This window comes from Zalophus californianus, chromosome 5, assembly GCF_009762305.2.
Source record: "Zalophus californianus isolate mZalCal1 chromosome 5, mZalCal1.pri.v2, whole genome shotgun sequence".
NCBI classification, from domain to species: domain Eukaryota; kingdom Metazoa; phylum Chordata; class Mammalia; order Carnivora; family Otariidae; genus Zalophus; species Zalophus californianus.
Window position 1 is genome coordinate 111,400,063 of NC_045599.1, and position 15,173 is coordinate 111,415,235.

General features: G+C 42.8%; 1 protein-coding gene across 8 annotated transcripts in view; it reads right to left on the minus strand.

The window, feature by feature from the left end:
• The window catches only part of SLC36A1 (solute carrier family 36 member 1), a 252,623-nt gene extending 238,630 nt beyond the window's left edge, over positions 1 to 13,993 (minus strand). For 6 of the 8 annotated variants that reach the window (XM_027605690.2, XM_027605693.2, XM_027605692.2 and 3 more), the window contains exons 1-2: positions 13,845 to 13,993; positions 4,248 to 4,395 (exon numbers count right to left, since the gene is read on the minus strand). In XM_027605690.2, the coding sequence (XP_027461491.1) occupies positions 4,248 to 4,390 (143 nt within the window). In that variant the 5' untranslated portion in view covers positions 4,391 to 4,395; positions 13,845 to 13,993. The other 2 variants (XM_027605689.2, XM_027605688.2) reach the window with 2 other exon arrangements.
• Positions 13,994 to 15,173: the final 1,180 nt, after the last annotated feature.

Sequence of the window (15,173 nt, forward strand, 5' to 3'; positions counted from 1 at the left end):
CTTGGAGCCCTTTATATACTTATAAATTATTGAGGATACCAAATAGCTTTTGCTTATATGAATTATGTCTGGTGATATACATTACAAGTAAAAGTTGAGAAATTAAAAAATATTAATTACTTAAAATAACAAATTACATGTAAATATAAATAACAGATTTTTTAAACTGTTATAATTTTTTTGAAGATTTTTATCCATTTATTTGAGAGAGTGAGAGAGAGCAAGTGAAAGAGCACAAGGGGGGGAAGGGTAGAGGGACAGCAGACTCAATGCTGAGCAGGGAGTCCGACACGGGGCTTGATCCCAGGACTATGGGATCACAACCCAAGCCAAAGGCAGACACTTAACCGACTGAGCCACCCAGGTACCCCTTAAATTGTTATTATTTTTTAAAATAACAGATTTTTAATGAAAAGTAATTCTATTTTCCAAAATAAAAAATGGCATTAATTTACTTTTTCTGCAAACCTCTTTAATGTTTTGCTTGATAGCTGGATTATCTACTTCTTCATTCAATCTGTTGTGATATGTTGTTTTGGTTGAAGTACATAAAGAAAGTCTGTCCTCATACAGACATGCAGTTGGAATGTGTTTTAATAGTCTCTTCAGACAATAGTGGTAATTTTCCTTTGATACTACATCAAAATTCGACACGTGGTTGTTTCTTAGAAGTTAGTTATAATGTGGAGTCTGAACTTTTCAAGATCCTATCACATTAAAACCTACCGGTGATCTTGTCCTTCAAATGGATCTTTTACTCATGCACAATTTTCTAGTATCACACTGGCCATTTGGAAGATACTAGTTCCCTCAATTATGCAGATCTTCCAAATGCTGGCATATTTCATTATACAGTATCTGAAAAAATCCCATTTATTAATATCACTGATCTCATCAGAAGTCTTTAAGTAGAAGGAAGCTGTCAAGCTCAGTGTTGGATACTAGTTTTTTTTTCTAGTTTTGCTTGAAAGCTCAAATTTTACTGTGGACAACAAATACCATTGGTTGTTTTTTCTTGAGGTGATGGTCTCATTCCTTTCATTTTCAAGAAATGAACTACTCAGTACTGCCAAATACTCAGGCCTGAATAACCTACAGTTCGTTAGTTCTTCCTAGCAAAAATAGTGCTCTATGAAAAATTTAAAAAGCAGCTAGTTCAGTTCACAATTCCAGTAATCACTCAAGGTCTTGTCCTTGAGACAAGTATCATATTTGGTAGGCAGTAGAAGTATTTCAGGTCTACTTCTCATTTGGTCACGCAGATTATTTAAAACTCTGTACTGAAGGGTTAGGTAATAAAATGAGTTATTTGACTGCTTCATCAAGGACCTGCTTAAGTGAAATTGGCTTATGCTTTGCACATGTGTGGCAACAAAAAATACAATGACTAGTATAAGTTGGTGGCACTGCCCTGGTTTATGCTAATGTATCAGCAATTTTACCCACCACTGCTGCTGAACTATCCGTGTAAACGTCAACAGTGAAAAGACAAATAACATCTTAGCATTACTATGAAAATAATTTCAATTTCACAGCCTTCTTGCAATGGTCTTGGAAATCCCAAAGGGTCTGAGGACCACACTTTGCAAACAGCTGCCCTAGATAACCTAGAGAAAGCAGTTTCAGTCAACTGGATTCTCAGCCTGCCAGCCTGGGCAAAAAGTATCAAAGCTCGATCAACAGCTGGTATAATGTGACCCAATAGGGCAAGAAGAAAAACTTGCCCAACAGAATAAAATGAGGCTGTTGTCAAAGCAGTCAATAGCTTGACAACATCAAGTTAGGAAATAACCTCACTAAACACACCATTATGGAAGTGTCTGGGCTTCCTATCTGCAACCCCGATTAGGGATTTTCACTGAATCTCTAACCCTTAGAAGAGCCAGTTTATGTGCATGCATGTACTTTATTCCTTGTATTTTGTTCCTCATACTTTGTTCTGCGTTCTTTGCTCCTTGGCAAACTAGATAACAGGGTGGGGCAAGGCACAATAGACAAGAAATCCAGCTCAAAAAACTTATCTCTAACACTCTGACATATCAGAAATTCACGAGGGCTAACACAGTCACCTGAATCAGCTTACACCTTAAGCACACCTGGCACGTTTTCTACACATAAATGCTTACGTGGATCCAGGCCCCAGGCAAGTACTCAACCAACCCTCCAAATCCAAGGGAGAACTTTCCCCAGGTCACTTGCGATACCTAATCTCATTTACAGATGGGTTTTCCTGGTTCCATATACCACAACATCAGGGCAGGATGGGCCCTCACAACAAATCATACCCTGGAAAACATGCCAATACAAGCCCAAGGAAGGTATCTCCTGATTTTCTCAATTTCTAACAAGCAAGGAGAAATAATTTTAGGTTGACTACTAGTTATAACCCAATGTGAAAAAAGAATAGCTAACAGGCATACATTACTTTCAATACATACAAAACCTGTGAACTACAATCCTGAAGTTCCTAGTGGTTGGTTTTGAACTTCAGAGAGGTCCCTTTAAAAATGAAAATGTAGGCCCCATATGGCAAGCATTGCACAGACAAGCTGATGCCTGAGAACAAGAAGGAGCAAAAACTGGAAGGAAACTATGGAGACAGAAGCTCAGAAGTATTTCACCTCTGAAGGGAAGCTATCACATGCCATTGGCTGCATCTGGAGGTCCTTCTGCCTGGGGGCAGCCAACTGAGTGGACAGGTTAGGAAAACAGGGGAAAGATGGTCCTCACTGCTGCCAGTTGTTTTCTATGCAATCTTTCCCATCAGCCAACACTGCAAGCAAATGGGGGAATCTATAAAAGCATGCCACATGAGAAATAAGCTATAGAGACTGAATCTTTAGGAGCAGAAATCAGCTAGTGCTAATGTGGACAGACCATATCCTCTAGTTCTATCCCAGTTCACAAGAGAAAATGCCCTGCTCCAAGGGAGACTGCAGCCAGAGGGAGCTTCACCAGTAATGACCTCCAAGAGAAGCTTCAATAGTCGGCTTGGGCAGTCACACAGGAAAGCGTAAGTCTAGCACATGAAGAATCCCTCGATAAGTCACACCCAACCCACAAGGGAACGCAGAAAGGATAATAGCTACACTTGGAGAATAAACAGAAAGGCCAAAAAAGATGGAATGCTGGGATCTAGAGAAAATATCAGGGGTTTGTTGAGATTCAGGATTGAGTCAGAGAAATCAATGGGGTAGAAAACACTCCTCTGAATCTTCTAATTCAAGTGGGTGATTAGCAGTCAGCACAGCTTCACAGTGGGGTCCTCAATTTTCTCTTACATTTGGGGAAACTAAGGCCCAGAGAGGGCCAAACTCCAACCAGATGAGTCATGAATGGGATTCAGTTTCTAGAGATAAGACTTACCCCTCCATAGGGAATGCTAGGCAGACCTCTTCTTTGCAACCTCAAATTTTGGGGGGGGGGAGGGAAGAAAGAGAGAGAGTGGGGAGGGGAGGGGCAGAGGGAGAGGGAAAGAGACAATCTTGAGGCTCGATCTCACAACCCTGAGATCGTGACCTGGAGCCAAATCAAGAGTCTGATGCTTGGGCGCCTGGGCGGCTCAGTCGGTTGAGCGACTGCCTTGGGCTCGGGTCATGACCCTGGAGTCCCAGGATCGAGTCCCATGTCGGGCTCCCTGCTCAGCGGGGAGTCTGCTTCTCCCTCTGACCCTCTTCCCTCTTGTGCTCTCTCATTCTCTCTCTCTCAAATAAATAAATAAAATCTTAAAAAAAAAAAAAAAGAGTCTGATGCTTAACCGACTGAGCCACCCAGGCGCCCCTCAACCTTGAATTTTTTAAGTGCAGGAGAAATTATTCCTTCTTCCCTCTTACCACTTCTTCAGCCAAATGAACTGGCTGTTTGGTGATGGGGACAGAAGTCTAGGCGAGACTCTGCAAATGAAGCTTCCAATTGAGCCTAGAAGTATTTGAGGTTCTAGCACAGATGACCCATGGTCCTGAATTAAGAGAATGTTCTCTCTAGAAGTTTCTCTTATGTTCAGCACCAGCCTTCCAGGACCAACACAGCTGAAAGGAGCAAAGAATATATGGGAGGGACAGTGGCCAGCAAGGAACTCAAATCTCAGAGCTGTTGCTCACCCAATCTCTTTATATCTTCCTTCCATCTGTAAAACGGGGAATTGATAAAATAGGGGAGCAAAAATATCTCTAAGGGAGACTATGTTACTAATACAGAATGTAAAAACATGAGTCACACCCAGGAGGGAAGAAGAAATAGCTACTTACGTTGTGCTGTTATTTTCCCCAAACCGCTGGTAGGAGCCCTGGGACGAGAAGTTGTTTAGGCCTTCGGATGGGCTCTCCTCTGGGCTCACATCTGTGGAGCTGTAGTCGTGGTAGTCCTCATTCCGAAGTCTCTGCGTGGACATGGTAGCTGGGGGGACAGGGTCACTGCTAAGACCTCCAGCAGCTGGGGCCTTTAGCTCCAAGCCTGTGGTGGGCTCTGGGGCAGAAGCAGCCATTGTCACAGCAGCTCAGTGACCACTGCACTATGAATTAAATACAGTGACAGTGGCTGATACCAAGGGAAATGGGAAAAGTGCAAAGTACACATGGGCGGGCTGAGCTCACTTGGCTTCTGTCTCCCAACCTTCTCAATGCCCCACTCATACATTTCTAAATTTACCATCACACACCTGGACAGAGCAAAGGTGAGGCACTGCGTGGGATGGGTGGGGGAAGATGTAGACAGGTGCTTCCGGGAAGCCTTCCCTGTTCCTTTGGTGGGGAGTACCTATCCCCTCCTTTGAGCTGATTTCTTTGAACACTGAACAACAGTTATACTGTATCTATGTCCATCTTCCCCAGGAGTCAAGATCTCAGAGGATGAGAACCTGACTAGTCCTCACATCTTATTTTTCTCCTGCATGCATTAGAAAAAGGACCTTGTTGCATTCAAAAAATCCCCTCCAAATCATCCAATTCTGCTCAGATTCCCCACCAGGTTCCAGAGCCAACAGATGACTTCCTCTCTCTCTCTACACCATGACCTCTGGCCCATCCTGTTCTCTTTGGAGGTCACCAGTGACCCTCCTCCCCTGCCCCAGGACCCTTATCTTGCAATAAGCCAGAATTGCAAGCAGCTCAGAGGAAGAGCAGGAGCATGACAGGGCTGACCACTGGCCCTCATTTCAATCCTTCCCCTCCAGACTCTTTTTTATTTTTATGGATTTGCCAACTTTGTAAAGATGATGAAAGAAGAAACCCTTTCTGTTGTGTGCTGGGGAAGGATGGTGAGGGTATTGTCTCCAGGGTGGACTTTCTCAGTAATGTTACTACAGAAAAGAGAAGAACAACTTCTCTGAGCCACACGATAAGGATACATTTTGGGAGTTCTGTAAGCCCCCAGAACCCTCGACACTATTACTAAAAGAGCCTTCAGAGGTCACTCCAAACTGATCATTTTACAAATGAAGAATCAACCCCCAAAACGATGAAGGAACTTGCTCTGCTACAGGCAGGTAGCAGCAAAGCAGTAAACATAGATCCTGCTGCCCTGCCTGAACCTGGAAACATCTACTAAAGGCACTGCCACTTGCAATGAGGGAATATTATAACGAGAGAGAGTCAACTTCCTACCCTCCAAGAATCTGCAATCAAGTGAGTAAAGAAAAGTACATGTACCTTAAAAATTACAAATAAAAATCCTTCTGACACTTAGCAGATGGGCACAACTGCCTGCCTATAAGCAGGCTCTCCCCCAGCATGCAGCTGAAGCCCACCGTGAATCTGCTGCGCTGTCTCAATACCTGGTGAGGAGACAGGATCCCTGTGGGTCATCACAATCCTGCCCAACCCCCAACACTAGCTGCCAGAGGATAGCTCTGTGCTGAAGGTTCCCATGGGTCAAGTCCCAGGGGACTCTTTGGAAACTGGCCCTACTCTGGCCCCTAAGTGATCCAGGGTATCTCATTTCCCCCCACCAACCGTAATGAAGAGTGGACCCACATAATCCCACAGGGAAAGTGCCTGGCAGAAAGCCAGTAAAGGCTCTGGAAGACCCAGAGAGGATGCTGCCCAGCTTCACTACCAGAATGACTTTGCTAAATATCTAAGAGAGCATCATTTACTCGCATGCCGGAAGGATTCAAAGAAGTCATCTAGCTCTGGGGGAATTAAACTCATAAGAGCGCTAGGGGGAAAATATCTATAAAGTATCTTAATATGAACAGTTGAAAGCTGCTATCCAAGCAAAGCTAATAGGTCAGTGTCTATGTATGTCAGAAGGCCTGGTTCCAAGGCTGACTCTATCGCCAGTTTCCTTAGTAACAGGGAACAATTCTATTTACCCCAAATGTGCAGCAAGGGGTAAGGGGCAATAAACTGAAAAACCTCTCAGCATCTCTCTAGTGCTAATATTCCAGGAATCAACTAATGTAATCATCTACGCAAACAACAGCTAATTTCTAGTCTTTTCCAACATACCAAAGTGTCTGAGGAATAGAGCCTTCCAGGTGAATCCTGCATATTACTGAGGGAGAAGGGACAGGATGCAGGGACTGACAAATTCCCCTACCCCTCCCCAACAACGAAGAAACCACTCCGTTGCTCACTTGGCCCAGACACTCAATTTATTTCAAATACTGTAAAGAGGCTTCTTTACGTTGTGTATAAAAACTGAAGTTACCCCCAGCAGAATATTGCTAAGAAACTGCTCAAATAGAAGCTAAAATCTATAGATCCAAGGTCTGAGAAACAACTGCAGGATCCAGCAAATGTGGCTTGGCAACTGTATGCATGTTGAAAAGAAAAAAATAACAGTACTTATGAGTTTTAGCTGATGAAGCTCGACAGAAGTCAATGATTTAATAACAGATGCCAAATCAGCTAATTCTAGGTTGCACGAGGATGAGAACCACAGGTAGAATGACAGCACCGTCTGTTTTGTTCTGCATTGTATTCTGTTCCAGGCAGTATACTATTAAGGGGATAATAAACTGTGGTGTAGCCGGGGCTCAGCACCAGCCTGAGGAGGGGTGACTAGAGGCACTGAGAAGGTTCAAACTGGAGAACTGGCAACTTGGCAGGTATAAAAACTGCTTTTAAAAGCTGTCCTATGGATAAGACTTGTCCTGTGGGATGGCAAAGATGAGTCAGAAATAGGATCAGTAGGTGGAAAGTAGAGAGAGGCAGGTCTTTGGCTAGACATTAGGAAAAATCTTTATCAAAAGGAGTTGTCCAATGGAACCGACGGCTCTGGGAGACAACGTGTTCCCCAGCCCTAGGAAAGTCCCAGCAGAAGACCTTTCTCAGAGCTGTGAAGTAGGGATCCAAGCACTATAGAGGGTGGGTGCAGTCCCTCCTGGAGTTCCTTCTGTGGCTCTTTCTGCACCCAAGGCTGCCTTCTCTTGCTCTCTAGCTGTCCCCACTGAGTGTTGGCCTCCAAGGCCATGCCACCCTGCCCTGGGCTCCCTTTGATGAAACTTGGTTTCCAAATCTCTTGTGCAATTATGATTCCTGCCCTATGGGAGATTTTAATAGCACCTGCTAATTGTTAACATGAGGGGCATGATATGTGAAAATTCAGGACAAGCTTGTCCTTCAGGTTCTTGAGGACAAAGAAGAGAGTTTATATATTGTGTGGCTCATCAACACAAAGTCAAAATTTTCGTTAGATATTTAGACCCAAAAGGGTGAACCACTACAAAGTAAGAAACGTCTACATGTTTGGTGGAAAAATATTTTTTTCTTCAAGTATACATTCAACCACAATTGCACTGAAGTATCTATCAGCTATTTGTATAACCTTAACAAATTTTCTTTTTTTCTTACATAACCTATTTTTTGTTATCAATATTCTCATTATTTTAAGGTTTTTCCCACTTATTTCATATCTACTCTTCCTTGAATCTGTAGAGTACAGACACCAATGATGTTTAGTTGCAATATAATGGTCTATCATTATACTGATATAATAATTTGCTTCACTAGCTCCCAATTGTTGGATTTGAGGCTTATGCTTTCTTTTTTTAATCTCTTATATCACAGCTAGTAAGAACTCATACAAATAGTTTTTAATTTTTGAGACATATCTTTGGCATAGAACTAGGTGAGTAAGTTCATTTTTATGGTTCCTGACATACAAATGGTTAAACTAACCTATAGGGTCACTAGCAATATATGGACATGACTGTCTCTTCATAACTCTGCCAATGTTGGCTTTTATCATTTTAATTTTTGTTATTTTAAACAGATGGGTGGATCCTTGTACTTGTTTTATTTTACATTTCTTTAATTTCCAGCAAAATAAAAACTGAGCATCTTTCATCCACCTATCAGCCTCACATTTACTCACTTTTGAAAATACATAAAATGTTCTCAAAATAACCATCTAAGAGTTTACTGATTGGTTTCTATTCCAACAAGGGAAAGAGAACCCTCTTATATATATATTTATAGCTCTCTTTGGGGGCATATGGGAAGGTCAGGGGAGGAAAAAGGAATGGAGGGAGGGAAAGGCAGCACTAAAGTACTAAATTACTAAAGTGTTATTTAGCTTCATCACCAAAAACTAAACAATACTTTTAAGAGTGACTTGTAAATATAAAAAATTATCCACTAAAACTAGGAGAATTAGTAAATTCAGCAGAATTGTAAGACACAAGGTCAGTATACAAAGACCAGCTGCGTTTCTATGCACTTGCGATGAACAATCAGAAAATTAAATTGAGAAAACAGTTCTGTTTACAATAGCATCAAAAAGAATAAAATTCTTAGGAGTAAATTTAAGCCAAGCATGTGTAAGACTTGTACATGAAAACTACAAAATATTGTTGAAAGAAATTAAAGGCCTAAAAAATTGAAAAAACATCCCAATGTTCACAGAAGATTCAATGTTGTTAAGATGGCAATATTCCCCAAACTGACCTACAGTTTCAGTTGAATGCCATTCAAAATCCCAGTTGCCTTTTTGCAGAAACTGACAAGCTGATTCTAAAATTCATGTGGAAATTCAAGAGGCTCAGATTAGCCAAAACAATTTTGGAAAAGAAGAACAAAGTTGGAGGACTTCCCAATTTCAAAACTTAGTACAAAGCTACAATAATCAAGACAATATGGTACTGGCATAAGGATAGACATATAGATCAACAGAATACAATTGAGAGTCCAGAAATAAACACATCTATGATCAATTGATTTTTGACAAGGGTGCCAAGATAATTCAACGGGGAAAGAATCATCTTTTCACCAAATCATGCTGGGACTACTGGATATTCACATTCAAAGAATAAAGTTGGACCTCTACCTCACACCACAGGCAAAAATTAACTCAAAACAGATCAAAGACCTAAACACAGGAGTTAAACCATAAAACTCTTAGAAGAAAACATAAGCGTAAATCTTCACGACCTCAGATTAGGCAATGGTTTCTTACATATGACAACAAAAGCACAAGCAAAAAAAAGAAAAAAGAAAAAAATAGGTAAATTAGACATTATCAAAATTAAAAATGTTTGTGCCTCAAAGGACACCATCAAGAAAGTGAAAAACAACCCACACAATGGGAGAAAATTTCTGCAAATCATATTTCTGAAAAGAGCCTTATATCCAGAAAATATAACGAAATATTACAACTCAATAATAAAAAGTCAATCCAATTAAAAAATAGGCAAAGCATCTGGATAGTCATATTGCCAAAGATGTGAAAATGGCCAATAATCACATGAAAAGATACTCAGTATCACTGGTCATCAGGTAAATGCAGATCAAAAACCACTTCATATCCACCAAGATGGCTAAAATCAAAGATAGATGATAATAAATATTGGTGAAGTTGTGGAGAAATGAGAACCCCCTAACACAGTTGGTGGGAATGTAAAATGGTGCAGCCACTTTGGACAACAGTCTTGCAGTTCCTCAAAACATAGTTACCATATGACCCAGCAATTCTACTCCTAGGTATATCCTAAAATGAAAATCTATGTCCACAGAAAAACTTGGTACACAAATGTTCAAAGCAGCATTATTCCTAGGAGCCAAAATGTGGAAACAAACCTGATGAATGGATCGATAAATGAAACGTGGTATATTGATATAATATTATTTACCAATAAAAAGATATTAAATACAGATACATGTGACCACATGGGTGAACCTTGAAAATATTATTCTAATCGGAGAAAAGTCAGTCACAGAGCACCATATATTGTATGATTTTGTTCATATAAAAGTCTAGAACAGAAAACAGAGTAATAGTTGCCTAGGGCTTGGGGTATGGAGTTAAGAGGAATTAGCGGGGGACACCTAAGGAATAGTTTCTTTTGGGGTGGTGGAAAGGTTCTAAAATTGATTGTGGTGATAGTTGCACATCTCTGTGAGTATACTAAAAGCCACTCAATTGTACACTTTAAATGGTTGAACTGTAGGCCATGTCATGTGAATTATATCTCAATAAAACTGCTTTAAAAAACCAAACAGATTTCTCGGCCCAATCTGATTCAACCTGAGCATTTTTATTTTTAACCATCTTCCTAAATGATCTTGATTACAGGTGGATTTATAGGCACTAGAAAAATACATATGATCTTATTATGATAGGTATACCCCAGGCCTCATCTCCTACCAGAGTTCATGGATTGGTGATATTTGCAGACTGCAAGTGCCACCCATTATTCTGAAACAATTACAATGGGTTAGACTTTGGAACCCAGAGAAAGAGCAAATTCTCTAGATGCATTTTTCTCTTCTCTATTGCTGGAATTCCAAAGTCATGAACAAGGACACAGATTGTGTTGCTATGTGTGGTCTACAAGGAGGAAAGTGAAAATTTCTAACTTCCACGTGATTTGTTTTTAAAGGGCATCAGATAAAAATCCATTTAACCTACCACAGAAGTATATTCCATAATTTGACTCCTCCCTAAAAGCGTCTGGTGAGAGGGCAGCCGCAAAGCAGCTGCTGACCTCAGCAGGCTCTGCACAGGAGGGGCTGACAAGACAAATACGCTCACTTCTTACACACAATACTAAACACCTATCACTATAGAGAAGTTCAAGAGCAGGAAGTCAGAAAGTTCACTAGGCAAACGTGCAATTCTGCAGTTCTTCTCCATTTCATCACTCTGGAGAACTGAGCCAGGTCCTCAACTTGGAAATGGTGGTCTATGTGCCATGAGCATCCCAGGAACTGACAGATTCCTGACTTCACGGAATAGGGAAGCACAGAGGAGTATTTCGTACTACAGAGGGTCATTGAGAACCGGCCCTGGGTGTCAAGGCTTCCAAGAGAAATGTTTGGGAGATAAAAGAAGAGATGGCACCAAATCCAACATCATGAGGTTTCTATTTTGGCACATTTACGATGTCTCATCCATGGGACCCCACACCCATAAAACAGAGCTAGCTTTGTGTGCTTAGACCCAGTAAGGCCTGGCTGAAGGAGGGAGACTCAGGATTCCTCCAAGGTTTGGGTTGAGGTAAAAAGACTCACTGTGAGTTTCCTCTGTGGAACAAAGAGAAAAGCTAGCCCAGATGTTAGTAGTCAGTTAGTCACACACTTCTGGAAGGGGTTATCAGAGCCAGGCCAGCCAAAGTAGAAGCCAAAGTCCATTCACTCAGCCCAGTTCTAGGGCCTTGCTTTCAGGTCAGGGTGGAAAGAAGAAATGTATCATTAACAGCACAATGACTCTTCGGCATCTGACCTTGGAAGAGATAGCAAGCATTTAAAGAATTGAGACACTCCCTGGGGAGGGGAGGAGGGATTAAAAAAAAAAACAAAAACAAGAGTACTTAACACAAGAGAAAGTAGTTGTCTGAGGCAAGGGGAAAAAATAAAGCAGTCACAAAAGTGGACACCCACTCTACTTTACATTCTACATGCTAACAAGTCCAGTCCTAGAATTTCACAAGAACCCCGAGTTGGAAGAAAACCTCAAACTTTATCTTAGTCCAAAGCTCTACCCAACACAATTAACATAACCTATAACATTCCCAAATGTAATTGTCCAGTGACAATTATCTCCAGTGACAGGGACCTCCATGCTCTGTGCTGCAACATGCAAGAGCTCTTATTCTTCGAAAGTTCTTACGCTCACCCAGAAACCACTTCCCTTTGGCACTTGCATCCATTGGTCCTAGTTGTAGTCTTAGGAATACTGCAGAAGAAATGGAATCTGCCTTTAAAATAGACAAAGACAGCTCTGAGCAACTTCAAGCTGCCAGAGAGATGGGGCTGAATGAACAGCTATGTGGTTTAAAGGGAAAATAAGGACTCAACAGCAGGCCATTATAAATGGCACAATCAGAAAACAAAGGAAGAGAGACTTAATACCGGCAAAATAGCAGCCTCTTCTTCATACGGCCTCCACCCCACAGTCTCAAACTCAGAGCAAAAGACCGTCTTTTGTGTCCCCTTTACTTCCTCCACAAAAACATCTTTAAAGAAAACATACTCTAAATGTACAAGTTAATTACTGTAGACTAGGCTCTCAACAAGAGTCAAAGAGGGCCTTGATCGTGGTTAAAGTAATTAAAGACAGTCAAAATCATTTTCAGCTGTCAGCATTTAGATTGGACTTAATACAGTGATAAGAAGACGGAGGGGATTTCATGGTAACCTACAAATAAGTGAAGTAGGGAGACTGCTTCCTGGACAACTGGATTAACCCTTGTCGAAAGGTGACAGTAATGTACACAGGGGGCAACCCGCTCAGGTTAGAAGACAAACGGAGCTAGAGGCACAGAATGTCAGAGCGGAAGAGGTCCTGAGGGATTCAACTCCATCATTGCACAGGCTGGGAAACCCAAACCCACTCGAGGATGGGAGTCACCCAAGGCTGCAAAGCAAGTGTCAGAGTTAGAACAAAATTTCCCAATTCCCCAATCTCGGTTCTTTCCATTACGCTGCGCCGCTATCTCATTTCAGCAAGCCTCAAACGACTGCATCCAAATAACCAATATTCCCCAAATGAGACAAGCAAGCTACAGAAAAACTGAAGCCCAGGGCTTTACATTCTTCAGGTCAATGCCAGGGCTCTCCACAACTCCTGCTGGGAGCCACCTACCCTCCCAGGGGCATAATCCAGTTCTTATTTCATATTTCAGCACCATTTACACAAAAGAGCAGGACGTTAGAAGCAAAACCCACAGAGTGATGAGGCTGCAGAAAAAATCGTGAACATTGGAACAGGGGACCACACCCAGAGCCAAGCCAATCCGGGAGATGGAGAATGCAGAGCTAAAAAAGGGAGCGCCAGAAGAGGAGAGCACAGGAAAAGGGTGCCTTTTCCCATGTCAAGCTGTCCGCAGGAGGCAGTGTGGTGGAAAGGCAAACAGCTGCTGGAGCTCGGGGAGACTTGGATTCTAGTCGCAGAGGGCTGCCACTAACTCACGGGGTGACCTTAGGCAAGCCCCGAGCCTCGATTTCCCCAACTGTCCTAGAAGGGGGTTGCACCAGATGATTTCCCGGGAAGGGTCCCAGTTCTGGTGTTCTATGACCCAAAGACCCCACTATTCGCAAGTCCCCAGCAGGGCTCCCACAGAGGGCGGGTGACTTGCCCGAGACGACTGGGCCCCTTTGGGAAGCGTGGAAGAAGCCCTGGCTGGTCGTCTGGGTGACCTTTCCCATTTCGGTACCTCAGTTTCCCCACCTGTCAAACGGCAAGGAGAGGTCAAGGGAGACAGCGCCTCCAGTTCGCCTCATCCCCGGAGGCGTGCCCGCATCTTACCGCGGCGTAGGCGGGGAAGCCGAGGAGACTCGGACCCGCACCCCGAGCCGGTCAGTGCCTGCCCCGGAGCATCCGCTGCGCCCCACAGAAAGGCGACGTGAGTCCTGCCTGAGGCGGTGACTCGCCGCCAGCCCCGGCCAGGCAGCGCGAGGACTCACCGCTCGAGCTCCGGCTCGGGCTCGGCTCCGGCTCGGGCTCGGCTCCGGCTCTGGCTCCCGCGTCAGCGCAGCCCACCGGTCCTCGCCTCAGCGCGGAGCCCCAGCCATCCCCCTTAGCTGCCGGGGCCCGCGGCTTCCGGGCCCCGTCACGTGATCCCGGAGCCCCAGCCAGAGACCCGGGTCACGTGTCCCCGCGCGCGCGGCTTCTCCCCTCCTGTCACCAAGCTCCGGAGCCCGGCGCCACAGCACCACCTGGCGGCCTGTTGCTGCCACTGCAAGGCAGGGCCGTGCTCCGGGGACCGGGGACGGGGGGGGGGGGGGGGGGGGCGGTGGGACCTGGGACCTGGGACCTGGGACAACTGAGCGCGGCCGGCGAATCCCTTTAGCTACGTCCCTCGAGCCCTGGGCTCCTGTCTACACACGTGGTGTTTTCCTTAACACGTCGCGGGGAGCATATGTTGCTTTTATAATTTAAAAAACTACATCTTTTAAAAAATCACCTAGTCAGGTTTTTTGAAGCTTGCATAAACTCTTTTGTGGTTGCTCCTGGAAATGGGGCTGTGTGAGGTAAGGCAACATTATCTTTTTAATACATTTAAAACTTTAAGTAACACTTTAAAATGGATGGCAACATTTCAGTATGTTTGAGGCGTATGTGTTATCTAGCCTTCTCTTGCTTCCTTCTCCATGAATTTTCCCTTGAAAAATTATGTAACTAAAAAAATAAATAAATAAAATAAAAATGATGTAATGACTTACACTCAAAAAAGAATAAACTACTGATACAGCTACAAAAGGGATAAATCTTAAAATAATTATGCTGAGTAAAAGAAGTCAGAAAACATATTCCATTTAATTTCATATTCTAGATGTTAAATAATCTTCAGTGACAGAAAACATATCAGTGGTTTCCTGGGAGTGGGTGGGGAGGTCAGGAGAGGAGAGATTATGAAAGGTCATAAGGAAACTTTCCAGGTGACAAATATTTTCACTACCTTGATTGTGGTGATGGTTTCACAAGTGAATATAGATTTTAACTTATCAAATTATACACATTCAATACACACAGTTTAAATAAATAAATAAATAAATTTAAATATGTGTTAGTTTATTGTATGTCAATTATACCTCCATAAAGCTGTCTTATACATGAATATATTCTTAGTATTAGAAATGTTAGACAATGTATAAGTATATAAATAGTGAAAAATTCCCTTCTCCCAAATTCACTCTCTTCTTCAAAGAATTACAGTTACCAGCATATGAGTATTACTCTCCATACCCTGTATTATGTATTCATAGAAATGTTTGTATATAGACATACAGAGA